Source organism: Polyodon spathula, chromosome 28 (genome assembly GCF_017654505.1).
Source record: "Polyodon spathula isolate WHYD16114869_AA chromosome 28, ASM1765450v1, whole genome shotgun sequence".
In the NCBI taxonomy this organism is placed as follows: Eukaryota; Metazoa; Chordata; class Actinopteri; order Acipenseriformes; family Polyodontidae; genus Polyodon; species Polyodon spathula.
This window is the reverse complement of record NC_054561.1, coordinates 8,128,656-8,144,650: the sequence shown is the minus strand read 5'-3', so window position 1 is coordinate 8,144,650 and position 15,995 is coordinate 8,128,656. Positions and strand designations below refer to the sequence as shown.

Below are 15,995 nucleotides of genomic sequence, written 5' to 3'. Positions count from 1 at the left end.
ATTTTCTGTTCTGAATGCCCCTTTGTCTAAACTCCATTTGTGACCCCTGGTTCTTTTTTCTTTTTTCAGGCTGAAAAAGTCCCTTGGGTCGACACTGTCAATACATTTTAGAATTTTGAATGCTTGAATTAGGTCGCCACGTAGTCTTCTTTGTTCAAGACTGAAAAGATTCAATTCTTTTAGCCTGTCTGCATATGACATGCCTTTTAAGCCCAGAATAATTCTGATCGCTCTTCTTTGCACTCTTTCTAGAGCAGCAATATCTTTTTTATAGCGAGGTGACCAGAATTGAACACAATATTCAAGATGAGGTCTTACTAGTGCATTGTACAGTTTTAGCATTACTTCCCTTGATTTAAATTCAACACTTTTCACAATGTATCTAAGCATCTTGTTAGCCTTTTTTATAGCTTCCCCACATTGTCTAGATGAAGACATTTCTGAGTCAACAAAAACTCCTAGGTCTTTTTCATAGATTCCTTCTCCAATTTCAGTATCTCCCATATGATATTTATAATGTACATTTTTATTTCCTGCATGCAGTACCTTACACTTTTCTCTATTAAATGTCATTTGCCATGTGTCTGCCCAGTTCTGAATCTTGTCTAGATCATTTTGAATGACCTTTGCTGCTGCAACAGTGTTTGCCACTCCTCCTACTTTTGTGTCGTCTGCAAATTTAACAAGTTTGCTTACTATACCAGAATCTAAATCATTAATGTAGATTTGGAATAGCAGAGGACCTAATACTGATCCCTGTGGTACACCACTGGTTACCACACTCCATTCTGAGGTTTTTCCTCTAATCAGTACTTTCTGTTTTCTACATGTTAACCACTCCCTAATCCATGTACATGTGTTTCCTTGAATCCCAACTGCGTTCAGTTTGAGAATTAATCTTTTGTGCGGGACTTTGTCAAAAGCTTTCTGGAAATCTAAATAAACCATGTCATATGCTTTGCAATTATCCATTATCGATGTTGCATCCTCAAAAAAATCAAGCAAGTTAGTTAGACATGATCTCCCTTTTCTAAAACCATGTTGACTGTCTCCCAGGACCCTGTTACCATATAGGTAATTTTCCATTTTGGATCTTATTATAGTTTCCATAAGTTTGCATATAATAGAAGTCAGGCTTACTGGTCTGTAGTTACCTGGTTCAGTTTTGTTTCCCTTTTTGTGGATCGGTATTACGTTTGCAATTTTCCAGTCTGTTGGTACCACCCCTGTGTCAAGAGACTGCTGCATGATCTTGGTTAGCGGTTTGTAAATTACTTCTTTCATTTCTTTGAGTACTACTGGGAGGATCTCATCCGGCCCAGGGGATTTGTTTATTTTAAGAGCTCCTAGTCCCTTTAAAACTTCTGCCTCAGTTATGCTAAAGTTATTTAAAACTGGATAGGAACTGGATGACATGTGGGGCATGTTGTCAGTATCTTCCTTTGTAAAAACTTGTGAAAAGTAATCATTTAATATATTTGCTATTTTTTTTCTTCATCTGCGATTTTGCCATTTGTATCTCTTAAACATTTAATCTCCTCTTTGAATGTTCGCTTGCTGTTGTAATCCTGGAAAAAACATTTTGGAATTGGTTTTAGCTCCCTTAGCAATGTTCATTTCTATTTCTCTCTTGGCCTTTCTAACTTCCTTTTTGACTTGCGTTTGCAGATCTGTGTACTCTTTCTGCGTACTTTCTTTTTGGTCCTTTTTTAATGCTCTGTAAAATGTCTTTTTTCGCAGAATATTTTTTTTAATTGATCTATTAAACCATTTTGGCAATTTAGTTTTACATTTAGATTTGTCTACTTTAGGGATATAATTGTTTTGTGCCTCTAGTACTACATTTTTGAAGAACAACCAGCCTTCTCTGTGGGTGTTTTCTCTATTTTACTCCAATCTACTTCTGTTAGTCTTTGTTTCATACCTTCATAGTTTGCTTACATCACCCCAACTTGACTCTGAGAGACCTTATCAGTGAACCTGACCTACAGCACAGGAAATGGTGGGTACCATAAAGAATGCAAAAGCATGGTAAACTGGTAAATGTGTAAGGATTGTTGCCTATGTATTTCCCTTACCTTGTAGCCCTTTAGCTTGGCATGTGGCCTGAAATACAGCCATGCAGGAGTGACTGGCTTTTCATACCTCATAAGGATGAGAAAACATTTGTTTCTGCTTAGAAAACTGTTTTGAGCCTATGTACAAACCATCATCAAACCAATTGAAACTGCTTCTAAAACCGTGTACTTTTATTTAAAGTGGCACGCTATAGCTTTAGGTAAGTGCCTCAGAATGCACAATCACACACTATTGGAACACACAGCTTGTGTGGGGCAGGGGTACACATTGTTCCAGTTAAAATAGCACAAGCTCTTATTGTTTCAGGGGTTAATAAACTCTTCAGATCAAGCTGGACATGGCTGGTGCACATCATCGTTTGCAATCAGCAGCCCCGTGGCTCAACCTTGTGATGTGTGGTAATAGCGCTTTGCTGCCCACGAGAATTTGACTCACAGCATTTTTCTTAAATGTAACTTTCTTGCTATCTGGTCTTCTGCTGACATTGGTGAAGTGAAGAAGAAATGTCAATGTGCTTTGTCTCACACCATGCATCATGCTAGGGAAATAAGACCACATTTGAGCAAGGAAATTATATCAGCTAGCTGTATATTTGCGCAGTATGGAGGAATTTCTTTGGTAAGGTCAGCTCAGCCCAGAAACTAACTGGTGGTTCTGACATCTCTGTGCCATGCTGGCTCTGAAATAAAACCAGCATCTCTGATGCCACAAAACCTCAGCTTGGCTCAGAAGTAAATAACATCTACACCAAGGGTGTCCAATCCCGGCCCTGGAGGGATGGTGTCCCTCCTGGTTTTTGTTCCAACTGTGTCCTAAATGATTACAAATTACTGTTCTATTTAATTAATTTAGTGCGCAGTTGTAACAAAAACCAAGCGGGACACCGGCTCTCCAGGACCTGGCTTGGATATCCCTGATCTACATTGATGCAGCTCAGAACATCATCAACTGAGACTTGTGTGTGAGGTCATTGGTGTGTGAGGTCATTGATGTGTGTGAGGTCATTGATGTGTGTGAGGTCACTGATGTATCGCCTTTGTTCCTGCTTGCATTGTGATTAACTGAATAAATTTTTTTTTTTAGTAACTTTACCTGAAGGAGATTAATTATTCTTAAGAAAAAATCAAACCACTTATAAATGTATAGTATAGCCGACCCATGGAAAAAGCATGGGGAAAACTACAAAATGGTTGTGCAAATTCACCTTGATAAACTTTGTAAAAGTGATATATTCCTGATTAAACAGAAATCCACTGGGGGGGGGGGGGGGGGGGGGTGGGGGGGGGGGGGGGGGGGGGGGGGGGGGGGGGGGCAGTGGCAATGTTGCCAGAGCTACTAAGAAGCAACAGTAAGTAAATGCTTTTCACCGCATGCCTCAGTTTTTTACAGCAAGGTGTAATTTAAACCATAGTCTAAAAGGAGTCACAAACCCATTCATTTTTTCAGAATTAGTACCAACCCAAGGAGGCACACTCAGAAGACCCTTTAATTAAGTGTATTTATAGTGGGGTTATGTTTTTAAAGGGGCGTTTCTCCTTTTCTACTTTAGGGGAAAAAAAGGGTGCGGTATCAGCTTTGAAAACAACCACGCAGAGGAGCGGCTTGGCTGTGATTCGGCTTTCTGATCCCAGGCTTTAAATGTGGACTCTCTTTGGAATACAAACCAAAATCTTTGAAAGAAACAGCTGTTGGAGCCCAAAATGCACCTTGTCTCATGTAGTGCATCTCCGGGCTCGGGGCTCGGGGCTCGGCTCATGGGGGCTGTGATCAAGGCGTTTAATAGCAGCCTAGCTCCTTGGTCTGTGATCGCTGCCAACAGCCAAGCCCTGCACTCGCAGTTCCGCGGGGAGGTTTTCAAAGAGCTTGAGCGTGTGGTCGTGTCAAACATCTGCTTTCACATCAAATGTCAGGATCATTATCCGCACAAAGGAAGCTTGATAATGTTTCCTATATTCAGACAGAAAACGCACTGTTCTGAAACCACCCACAGAATTACAGTATCGACACTCGGGTTATCCTCAGAGTATTGGCGTTTCCACACGGCTTTATTGCGAGTCATGCGTGCAGTTATCCAGTGCACTGTGCGGGGTATGCGAGGGGTACGATGGATCCCCATGCAGCTCACTCGTTCACTTCACATTCAAGTTATTGTTCCTACATTTGAAACATTTTTCCGATGCGGATGCACAGTAGGAATAATCACCAGAAAATAATAACTCCCATTGGGAATATTCCCAGGCTTGATTTTAGTTCTGGATGGTGTCGGGATTTCATGACTTGCGGGAATAAACAAACAAAAAAAAAAAAACTGCTGGTTAGTAAACGTAAACAAGCCAATTCCCCGCAGTTAAACAGAATGGTATTACTGCTGGACCCAGAGCTATTCAAGTTTGAAAATAATTGACTATCACGGGACTGTTCTCACCGGACCTGCGCAGATTTTAAGTTTTCAAGACCTTGTTATGCTAGCCTGTGCATTTATTTTTTACTTAAAGGTACAGACAAACATGGTGACATTAACAACAACCCGTCAAGACACTCAAACTCGAGTCTCGGTGCTTGACAGGGCTGCCTCTAGCCAACACGGGGGGCTCAGTTTGCTATAAGATAAGACAGGGCGGGCATAACGTGTTACAGAGAGCCGCAGAAGAATAATCTGCAGGAGTATTCTCACAAGAATGTGAAAGAACGAGAAGGGAGAGTCGAAAGCAGTTTGAATAGCTCGATATTGGAATTTTGGATTTTGGAATCCAAAATTGGATTTTGGAATCGTGTTCTTTTTGGCGACATAAAGCGTCACTGTGTGGGCCGTCCCGAGCGCTGAAGAAAACTTCTGAGCTGAGACACACCTCTCTCTCGCTCCCTCTCTCTCACACACATACACTGGCACGGCATAAGAAGACTGCACATCACCACTCCAGTAATAAAAAAGAAAACTCGCTGAGCGCAGATAAAAACGCAGCGGCACAAGGCAGAAATGATGCAGCCTGACAGGAGCAAGGCGCTGGGAGTGGAAGTCAAGGACGCGAGGAGCCCCAGAGACCTCCGAGCCCTGAGGAAGCTAGGTAAGATGTTGGTGGCGGGTACGCATCCCCGGTCTCACAGCGGGGTCAAGGGCATGTCCAGTCGATTCTGCGTCTCGCTGCTGTCGCGGTATCCTTAAAGGTTGGCAGTTTCCTTCAGGATCTGCTACACAGCAACCATATGCGGATCTGTAGAAGTGTGTTAAGAGTGGGGCATGCATTATGATTTTTCCATTTTTGAAAAAGGAAAGGGTTTGTTCTGTGTTTTGTTCTTCTGTATCTGGGACTCTGGGCTGAGAGAGTGTTTGAATGTTTTTGGAGACCGGCGGCAGGCGCGCATTGCTGTACTTGCGAAAGTCAGAATCAGATGCGATTGACTCCACCCGCTGTATACGCAAACAGCCCCGGGGCTTACCTTGTGATAAATGAATCTTATCGCGAACCAGTCAAGCCGGGGTTTCAATTAACACAAAGGAGCCGCTGACTCAGGAGAGCGGACCGCATTGTCCAGGTTGCTAATAATACAGGGTTAAACGCTGATATATTGCTGCATTATAACGCAATGGTAAGTGAATAACCTTGACATAGTTTCGTACCCGTATGTATACCAGTATGTTTATTGCCGCTGTACCTCATAGCATTTCACAGCAGTTGGTCTGTCAGAGGCATGGCTTTTGTGTTTGGCATTAGACTCGAATTCTGCAAACGGAAGAGTTTAAAGTCATCTTGCCTTTCTGCGGCTCTCACAGCCCTTCGACCTCCTCTCCCTTATAACGAAGCTCCAAGTGGAGACTCGGTAGTATAACCGTGGGTTGAACCTCGCGTCTGATTTTTTTTTTTTTTATGGTTTAGTCGTAGCGTGCCAGCGGCGGCAGTGTTTCCAGCGCGTAGCGGTGCGGTAGCAGCTTGCTGTCTGCACTGTCTCGCCGCTGCCAGGACTCCGTGTGCAACCCGTTTCTATCTCGCAGCTGCCAGGACTCCGTGTGCAAACCGCCTCTCCTCCACTGCTTCATGGACTCGAATCAAAACAAAACAGTTTTGTAGAAATTCCAATACCGGGATCGCTGCACAGCTGCTTAGTTTCCTATAAATGGATTTCTTGTTTCCTAAACAAACCTAAGCAGTGAAGAGAGGGAGAACTGGTCCATAGAGAAGCGCACCTTCCACCCCTCAGCAAGGGACCACCATTAACCCTTCTCAAAGTCCACTACACAGGCCCATTATACACAGTGACTAGAGGGGATATAGTACAGCAGTTGTATGAAAACTTCCTAAAGTTGATAAATTGCAGTATATATAGAACAGCCTTCCCCGTTCAAATAATGTAATATTGTGACCTTTCAACTCTGCCAGCTGCACCATCTCTGCATATCAAAATATATGAGCAGGTGGGACTTCGCATTGACGGACAGGTTTGACGTCTGTTGCACGGAAGGCTATCGATTCATTTCGTACAAAGAGAGCGAGACATTGCATTGAAATCAATCCCACAGAATGAGGTACTACTCCTCAAGATGCTATTTTAATTAGACCTCCACTGTCTCTAGAACAGCTGTTAAAAAGCACAAGGAAACTGTCATTAAGATAAGTGATCATTCTGGGCTTTTTTTGTTTTGCAGTGTTTAACTGCATGAAGTAATAACACACAGTCATCAAACTTTTTACTTTTCAAAAGCCGCTGTAAGCATATCAGTGCCATCATTATATTCTAGCACAGCAGTGCCATCATTACATTCTAGCACAGCAGTGCTGTTATTATATTCTGTTGACAGTGCTGTACTGTGTTCCACACCTCACTGTGTAAGGAGCCTTCAGTTATACACAGCCTACAAGGCTTTGTGTTGCGTGAATCAGATAGGGAGGTAGATTAGTGCCCTTGCTGAGAGAGCTCTCCTTCCTCTCAGGGTTAACTGGCAGTCCTTGCTGCTGAGGACAGTAACACTTAACTAAGATGAACCCTGGACTCCAATATAATCCTTCATTTAATCTGGGTTAGTGTATAATCCAGGCTCCCTAATCCAGCCTCCATAATCCAGGCTGCAGATGAATGTGACCAAAAATAGAATGATTCAACAAAGCACATTGAAATGTGAATTAAAGAGGCAGGAGCTTCGGATTTCATTTCCTTTGTGTTCTTCAGCCCCTTTCTTTATGATGTTTGAGATCAACAATGAACGAGAACAGAAGAGCACCTCCCAGACTCACAGTCAAAAACATAGTGTCTGTCATTGCAATAAGAGACAGGCAGAATTATCCACGGAAGGCTTCAGTGCAACACTGATATGCTCTCCCAATCATGACAATGCAATACAGAAACATAATCTTACAGGAGCGCTGGAGAATCACACAGGAGCACTGGAGAATCACACAGGAACACTGGAAAATCACATAGGAACGCTGGAGAATCACAAAGGAGCACTGGAGAATCCCACAGGAGCGCTGGAGAATCACACAGGAGCGCTGGAGAATCATACAGGAACGCTGGAGAATCACAAAGGAGCACTGGAGATTCACAAAGGAGCGCTGGAGAATCACACAGGAGCGCTGGAGAATCACACAGGAGCACTGGAGAATCACACAGGAATGCTGGAGAATCACACAGGAGCACTGGAGAATCACACAGAAGCAGAAAGCATAAAAACAGTGAGGCAAAGGAGGCAGCGAGGATCCCTCCCAGTAGCTCCACACCCAGCTATTTTAAACACTGGCCTACATTCTGCTGGCAACCACTCCAGAAAGGACTGTGAGAGCAGCAGAGTCCTGAATCAATCTGCTGCACTCCACCCACCGTCACTGCAGGAAGGATTCACAAACAGCAAGCAAATAACTGAAAGAAACATGAAAAGAAGTTCAAGAAATTCAGGAACAAACGTTTGTATCAGAGCTGAGACTGGAGCTGGTTACAGATTACTGAATAATACCCACATCAGCATAAGAGCCGTCTTTGGCTTGTCCAGTTTGTGGTCCAGCCCTCGCCTCCCTATTCAATTCAGTGGTCTGGGATGCCAAGCCAGATGCTTTCCCCATGGTTATACTGTGCATTTACTATATTACTCATTACTATGCTTTATCACAGCTCAATGGTCTTTGCAATGCTTACAATGCTTTCCCCTGCTTTCACTGTGCTTTATTATGCTTCGCTGTGCTTTTCCTGGGGGAACATTTTATGAGGGTTATAAAGAAGTTCTATTCTCTCTGTAGAGCTTTGTCAGCAGATCATTAGCATGCATTTGAGAGGCTGGGTTTAGGCAAGCATTCAGATCCAGTCAAGTGATTCCACTTCCCAAAACAGGCAGCGGTTTGGTATCTGTCTCCCTATTTGCATTCACACTGTACCAGCCTCAAACATGTTACTGACAATACCAGCTTCAAACAGTGTTACTGACAATACCAGCTTAAAACAGTGTTACTGACAATACCAGCTTCAAACAGTGTTACTGACAATACCAGCTTCAAACAGTGTTACTGACAATACCAGCTTCAGACAGTGTTACTGACAATACCAGCTTCTAACAGTGTTACTGACAATACCAGCTTCAAACAGTGTTACTGACAATACCAGCTTCAAACAGTGTTACTGACAATACCAGCTTCAAACAGTGTTACTGTTACTGACAATACCAGCTTCAAACAGTGTTACTGACAATACCAGCTTCAATACCACAGTGTTACTGACAATACCAGCTTCAAACAGTGTTACTGACAATACCAGCTTCAAACAGTGTTACTGACAATACCAGCAGTGTTACTGACAATACCAGCTTCAAACAGTGTTACTGACAATACCAGCTTCAAACAGTGTTACTGACAATACCAGCTTCAAACAGTGTTACTGACAATACCAGCTTCAAACAGTGTTACTGACAATACCAGCTTCAAACAGTGTTACTGACAATACCAGCTTTAAACAGTGTTACTGACAATACCAGCTTCAAACAGTGTTACTGACAATACCAGTCAATACCAGCTTAAAACAGTGTTACTGACAATACCAGCTTCAAACAGTGTTACTGACAATACCAGCTTCAAACAGTGTTACTGACAATACCAGCTTCAGACAGTGTTACTGACAATACCAGCTTCAAACAGTGTTACTGACAATACCAGCTTCAAACAGTGTTACTGACAATACCAGCTTCAAACAGTGTTACTGACAATACCAGCTTCAAACAGTGTTACTGACAATACCAGCTTCAGACAGTGTTACTGACAATACCAGCTTCAAACAGTGTTACTGACAATACCAGCTTCAAACAGTGTTACTGACAATACCAGCTTCAAACAGTGTTACTGACAATACCAGCTTCAAACAGTGTTACTGACAATACCAGCTTCAAACAGTGTTACTGACAATACCAGCTTCAAACAGTGTTACTGACAATACCAGCTTCAAACAGTGTTACTGACAATACCAGCTTCAAACAGTGTTACTGACAATACCAGCTTCAAACAGTGTTACTGACAATACCAGCTTCAAACAGTGTAACTGACAATACCAGCTTCAAACAGGGTTACTGACAATACCAGCTTCAAACAGTGTAACTGACAATACCAGCTTCTAACAGTGTTACTGACAATACCATCTCAAACAGTGTTACTGATCGTATATTAGTATACAGGCTGGAGGCCCACACATGAAGGAGCTGGGTGAGGACTGAGAAACGAGGCAGCCTGCCTGTCATCCCTCCCTCCCCACCCCCCCTGAACAAGCTGCAGATCCACCCCTCTGGAGGAGTGCATCGAGTCTGTTTGGAACTGCTGTTTGTGGTTTGTACAGCGTGTCCCTTCAAATGACTCTGGGCTGGGCTCCAAGTGGCTGAATACATAGCTAGTTAAAACTACAGGATTTGAGGGTCTCCCCTGGTAAAGGCAGGTGTGGTGTGGTGTGGTGAAAGTAAAATAATTAGACACAAAACACATCCTTGCAGGACTGGTTCAGTCACTGGTAGGCAGCTCCTTGTTCTCGTCTATCATTAGCATCTCAGCACTGTCTGGATAAATTCCTTTGAACAGGGAAACGGTCAGCTGATGTGAGTATTCAGTCCTCCCCTAGAGGGCGGGGCTAGCTTGTTGTTTACTGACTGCACAGGGATACATTTCTGGCAGCTTCAATCATAGATATTTTATAAACTGCTTATTGCAAAATTAAAAAGGGGGTGAAACTGCCCCTCATGGATATTTAAAAGTGAGATTTGTGTGTGGTTTAGCTGCTAGAGAAAGGAACACTTGACGTTTACAGAACACATTTTAATTTAGACACTAAACAGGATTTAAAAACAGGTTCTGGGCATGAAGATTTCTGTGGGTGGCACTGGGTGTAGGAATCTCAGTTTTCATTCTCATGTGTGAAAATGTTAGACCACTTTGTGCTTTGATTAGGCATCTTAAACAACTCCTAACAAGTCTCCTGCATTTTACTATTTGTGCCTCTGTGTTCCTTTTCTCTTGCTATTTTAAATTAATACCAGGTGTTGCCTATTACAGTCATCAATTAATTTGCCTGTCAGGTCACCGCGTAGTCTTCTTTGTTCAAGACTGAATTCTTTAACCTGTCTGCATATGACATGCCTTAGAAAACCCGGGATAATTCTGGTTGCTCTTCTTTGCACTCTTTCTAGGGCAGCAATATCCTTTTTATAGCGAGGTGACCAGAACTGAACACAATATTCTAGATGAGTTCTTACTAGTGCATTGTAGTGTTAACATTACTTCCCTTGATTTAAATTCAACACTTTTGACAATGTATCCGAGCATCTTATTGGCCTTTTTTATAGCTTCCCCACGTTGTCTAGATGAAGACATTTCTTCATTCTGTTTTGGTTAAACGCACATTGCAATGGAAGTGCTAACCCTCAACTTTATGACTTTGGGAAGCGGGTGCTATAGTGGGTTCTGGCGTGTGATTGGTTCCTGTGGGCTCGTTATGAAGCCCTTCTTTATGTTCGGCCTGACCCCAGTGTTCATAGTGACCTCACAGTGAGGAGTGGAGCACGCTCAGTTTGCGCTCACATTCCTGCTGGTGCGGGTGGGGACAAAAATGCAGTCTGTCCAGTCAGATCGGGTAGAAGCCTGCACAGCTGCACCAGAAAAGACAGGAAATGTCTGGAGATATTATTAAAATTACTGCCAGGGAGCCTATCCAGGGCTGTAAAACTGGTTTGCACACCGAGAAAGACAACATTCTCACACAGGGAGTGGAGTGAGGTTTGGGGTTGGAGTTGAACTTCCAGTGGGTTCCCCACCCACCCACCCCCCACCCCACTAGGGTTGGGTCCCTGACCCACGACTCCCACTCAGAACCCCCCCCATCCCAACCCCCACCCACAATGGTACCACCATCTCAACCCCCACCCCCAATCACACCCACCACCCCCAACCCCCACTCCCCACACCCACCCTCACTCATGGGGGTAGGGTTGGGGTATGGGTTTTTTGTTGGGGGTACCCCCATCCCAACCCCCACCCCACTCCCACCCCTTGTGGTCACAACCACCATCCCAACCCCTGGGTTGGGGTTTGTGTGTGGGGTGGGGGTGGGGGTGGGGGGGTGTGGGTGGGGGTGAGTGTTGGTGGTAGGGTTGGGGGTGAGGGTTAGTGTTGGGGGTAGAGTTGTGGTAACGCGGGTACCCCAGTGTGTATCAAGCCCCTCTCTCTCCTGGTAGGCGTGACGGAGGATGATGACGTGCGTTTCATGCTGATGGGCTCCAGCCTGTGGAAGATCCGCTCCCCGCGCTGGCAGAAGAGGAGGGAGCTGAGGCTGCTGGAGGATGGCATGACGGTGTGGTGTGAGACCCACAAGAGATCCAAGAGAGCCACCTCGCAGCAGACCTGTGAGTGAGAGAGACACCCAGACACATAGAGATACACTGAGAGAGACACATAGAGATACACTGAGACACATAGAGATACACTGAGACACGTAGAGATACACTGAGAGAGACACATAGAGATACATTGAGAGAGACACAGACACATAGAGATACACTGAGAGTGACACATAGAGATACACTGAGACACGTAGAGAGACACATAGAGATACACTGAGAGAGACACAGACACATAGAGATACACTGAGAGAGACACATAGAGATACACTGAGACACATAGAGATACACTGAGACACATAGAGATACACTGAGAGAGACACAGACACATAGAGATACACTGAGAGTGACACATAGAGATACACTGAGACACGTAGAGATACACTGAGAGAGACACATAGAGATACACTGAGAGAGACACAGAGACACATAGAGTTACACTGAGGCACACAAAAGTCCTTAAGGAATATTCAGGGAGCTGCCCTGCTATTGGTGGTCAGAGCCCTGCATTCCTGCAGGCTCCAATCAGCTGCTCTGCAGACACAGGCTGTTGTTTTTGCATGGCTGGTCACCCCTGAGAGCTGCTGTGTAATTGAGAATCAGCTTGCAGTGTCTTTAATCTAACTTTAGAACTAGTTATTTATTTCAGATTGGAGGGTCAGCACAAGGCTTAGAGCTGCTTTTCTTATTCTAACCTAAATTACAGTCGCAAACAAAAAGGACTGGCACCCCCTGCTTATAACACATTAAGGACAAGTATTTCGTAAACTTCAACCAAAGCAAAATACTCAATTTCTAGTCTTTTAGCAAATAATCTTCATCAAAAAAAAACATGTTTCATTTAAAATATTAGTTTATGATAAAAGTATTGGCACCCCTGCTTTAGTACTTCATGTGTCCTCAGTTTTGTTTTTGTTTTTTTTTTGGTTAAAATTTAGTAAGTCGACAATTATTTTATTATTTTCTCCCAATTTGGCATATCCAATTATTTTTAGGGTCAGCTCACCGCTACCACCCCTGCGCTGACTCGGGAGCGGCGAAGACGAACACACGCTGTCCTCCGAAACGTGTGCCGTCAGCTGACCACTTCTTTACACACTGCAACCCGCCATGCAGCCACCTCAGAGCTACAGCGTCGGAGGACAGCACAGCTTACAGGCAGGTCCGTAGGCGCCCGGCCAGACGACAGGGTGGTGCGCAGTGATCTGGGGACACCCTTGCTGACCAAACCCCTCCCATCTATAGTTGGCAATAGAATAACCTGGACTCAAACCGGCGATCTACAGGCCATAGGGCACGTCCTGCACTCCACTCGGAGTGCCTTTACCAGATGCGCCACTCGGCAGCGTTCGTTTTTGCTTTTACTACGTTTTTCAGAAGTTTGTGATCGGGTCACCCCAGCGTGATGCTGTCTCAGTGTGATGCACAGTGCAATGCTGTCTCTCAGTGTGATGCTGTCTCAGTGTGATGCACAGTGCAACGCTGTCTCTCAGTATGCTGCTGTCTCTCGGTGTGATGCACAGTGCAATGCTGTCTCTCAGTGCGATGCTGTCTCAGTGTGATGCACAGTGCAATGCTGTCTCTCAGTATGCTGCTGTCTCTCAGTGTGATGCACAGTGCAATGCTGTCTCTCAGTATGCTGCTGTCTCTCGGTGTGATGCACAGTGCAATGCTGTCTCTCAGTATGCTGCTGTCTCTCAGTGTGATGCACAGTGCAATGCTGTCTCTCAGTGCGATGCTGTCTCTCAGTGTGATGCACAGTGCAATGCTGTCTCTCAGTATGCTGCTGTCTCTCAGTGTGATGCACAGTGCAATGCTGTCTCTCAGTATGCTGCTGTCTCTCAGTGTGATGCTGTCTCAGTGTGATGCACAGTGCAATGCTGTCTCTCAGTATGCTGCTGTCTCTAGGTGTGATGCTGTCTCAGTGTGATGCACAGTGCAATGCTGTCTCTCAGTATGCTGCTGTCTCTCAGTATGCTGCTGTCTCTCGGTGTGATGCACAGTGCAATGCTGTCTCTCAGTATGCTGCTGTCGCTCAGTGTGATGCACAGTGCAATGCTGTCTCTCAGTATGCTGCTGTCTCTCAGTGTGATGCACAGTGCAATGCTGTCTCTCAGTATGCTGCTGTCTCTAGGTGTGATGCTGTCTCAGTGTGATGCACAGTGCAATGCTGTCTCTCAGTATGCTGCTGTCTCTCAGTGTGATGCTGTCTCAGTGTGATGCACAGTGCAATGCTGTCTCTCAGTATGCTGCTGTCTCTCAGTGCGATGCTGTCTCTCAGTGTGATGCACAGTGCAATGCTGTGTCTCAGTATGCTGCTGTCTCTCAGTGTGATGCACAGTGCAGTGCTGTCTCTCAGTGCGATGCTGTCTCTCAGTGTGATGCACAGTGCAATGCTGTCTCTCAGTATGCTGCTGTCTCTCAGTGCGATGCTGTCTCTCAGTGTGATGCACAGTGCAATGCTGTCTCTCAGTATGCTGCTGTCTCTCAATGCGATGCTGTCTCAGTGTGATGCACAGTGCAATGCTGTCTCTCAGTATGCTGCTGTCGCTCAGTGTGATGCACAATAGCGTGAGGGTGAGCACAATAATCTGTTATACAATGACATTAGAAATGTGTGTAGCAAAGGAGAAGCCATACTAATGGGGGATTTCAACTTCCCCCAAATAAAATGGGAAAACCCGGTGGGTAGCGCGAAGGATGAAATAGAAATGGTGGAAATGACAAATGACTGCTTCCTAACACAATTTGTGAAGGCACCCACTAGAGGGGAGGCATGCCTTGATTTAGTCTTTTCAAATAACGAAGATAGAATAACTAAAACAGAGGTCAGAGAACCACTGGCAAACTGAGACCACAACATGGTCTCATTTGAAGTGTTTTTTAAATCCCCAAAAGTAATGACTAAAGCTAAAGTTTACAATTTTAGAAAAGCAAACTATGAAGGTATGCAACAGAGACTAACAGAAGTAGATTGGAGTAAAATAGAGAAAACACCCACAGAAGAAGGATGGTTGTTCTTCAAAAATGTAGTACTAGAGGCGCAAAACAATTACATCCCTAAAGTAGACAAATCTAAATGTAAAACTAAATTGCCAAAATGGTTTAATAGATCAATTAAAAAAAATATTCAGCGAAAAAAGGCACTTTACAGAGCATTAAAAAAGGACCGAAAAGAAAGTACGCAGAAAGAGTACACGGAACTGCAAACGCAAGTCAAAAAGGAAGTTAGAAAGGCCAAGAGAGAAATAGAAATGAACATTGCTAAGGGAGCTAAAACCAATTCCAAAATGTTTTTCCAATATTACAACAGCAAGAGAACATTCAAAGAGGAGATTAAATGTTTAAGAGATACAAATGGCAAAATCGTAGAGGAAGAAAAAAAAATAGCAAATATGTTAAATGATTACTTTTCACTAGGGACTAGGAGCTCTTAAAATAAACAAATCCCCTGGGCCGGACGAGATCCTCCCAGTAGTACTCAAAGAAATGAAAGAAGTAATTTACAAACCGCTAACCAAGATCATGCAGCAGTCTCTTGACACAGGGGTGGTACCGACAGACTGGAAAATTGCAAACGTAATACCGATCCACAAAAAGGGAAACAAAACTGAACCAGGTAACTACAGACCAGTAAGCCTGACTTCTATTATATGCAAACTTATGGAAACTATAATAAGATCCAAAATGGAAAATTACCTATATGGTAACAGGGTCCTGGGAGACAGTCAACATGGTTTTAGGAAAGGGAGATCGTGCCTAACTAACTTGCTTGATTTTTTTGAGGATGCAACATCGATAATGGATAATTGCAAAGCATATGACATGGTTTATTTAGATTTCCAGAAAGCTTTTGACAAAGTCCCGCACAAAAGATTAATTCTCAAACTGAACGCAGTTGGGATTCAAGGAAACACATGTACATGGATTAGGGAGTGGTTAACATGTAGAAAACAGAAAGTACTGATTAGAGGAAAAACCTCAGAATGGAGTGTGGTAACCAGCGGTGTACCACAGGGATCAGTATTAGGTCCTCTGCTATTCCTAATCTACATTAATGATTTAGATT

General features: G+C 44.0%; 1 protein-coding gene across 7 annotated transcripts in view; it reads left to right on the top strand.

The window, feature by feature from the left end:
- The first annotated feature begins 4,391 nt into the window (after positions 1 to 4,391).
- Positions 4,392 to 15,995, top strand: part of LOC121301825 (1-phosphatidylinositol 4,5-bisphosphate phosphodiesterase delta-3-A-like) — a 29,177-nt gene continuing 17,573 nt past the window's right edge. For 2 of the 7 annotated variants that reach the window (XR_005947656.1, XM_041231441.1), the window contains exons 1-2: positions 4,392 to 5,144; positions 11,765 to 11,932. Coding sequence is in view for 4 of the 7 variants with exons in the window: in XM_041231441.1 (XP_041087375.1) it covers positions 5,057 to 5,144; positions 11,765 to 11,932 (256 nt within the window). In the remaining 3 variants the exon portion in view is untranslated. The other 5 variants (XM_041231437.1, XM_041231438.1, XM_041231440.1 and 2 more) reach the window with 5 other exon arrangements.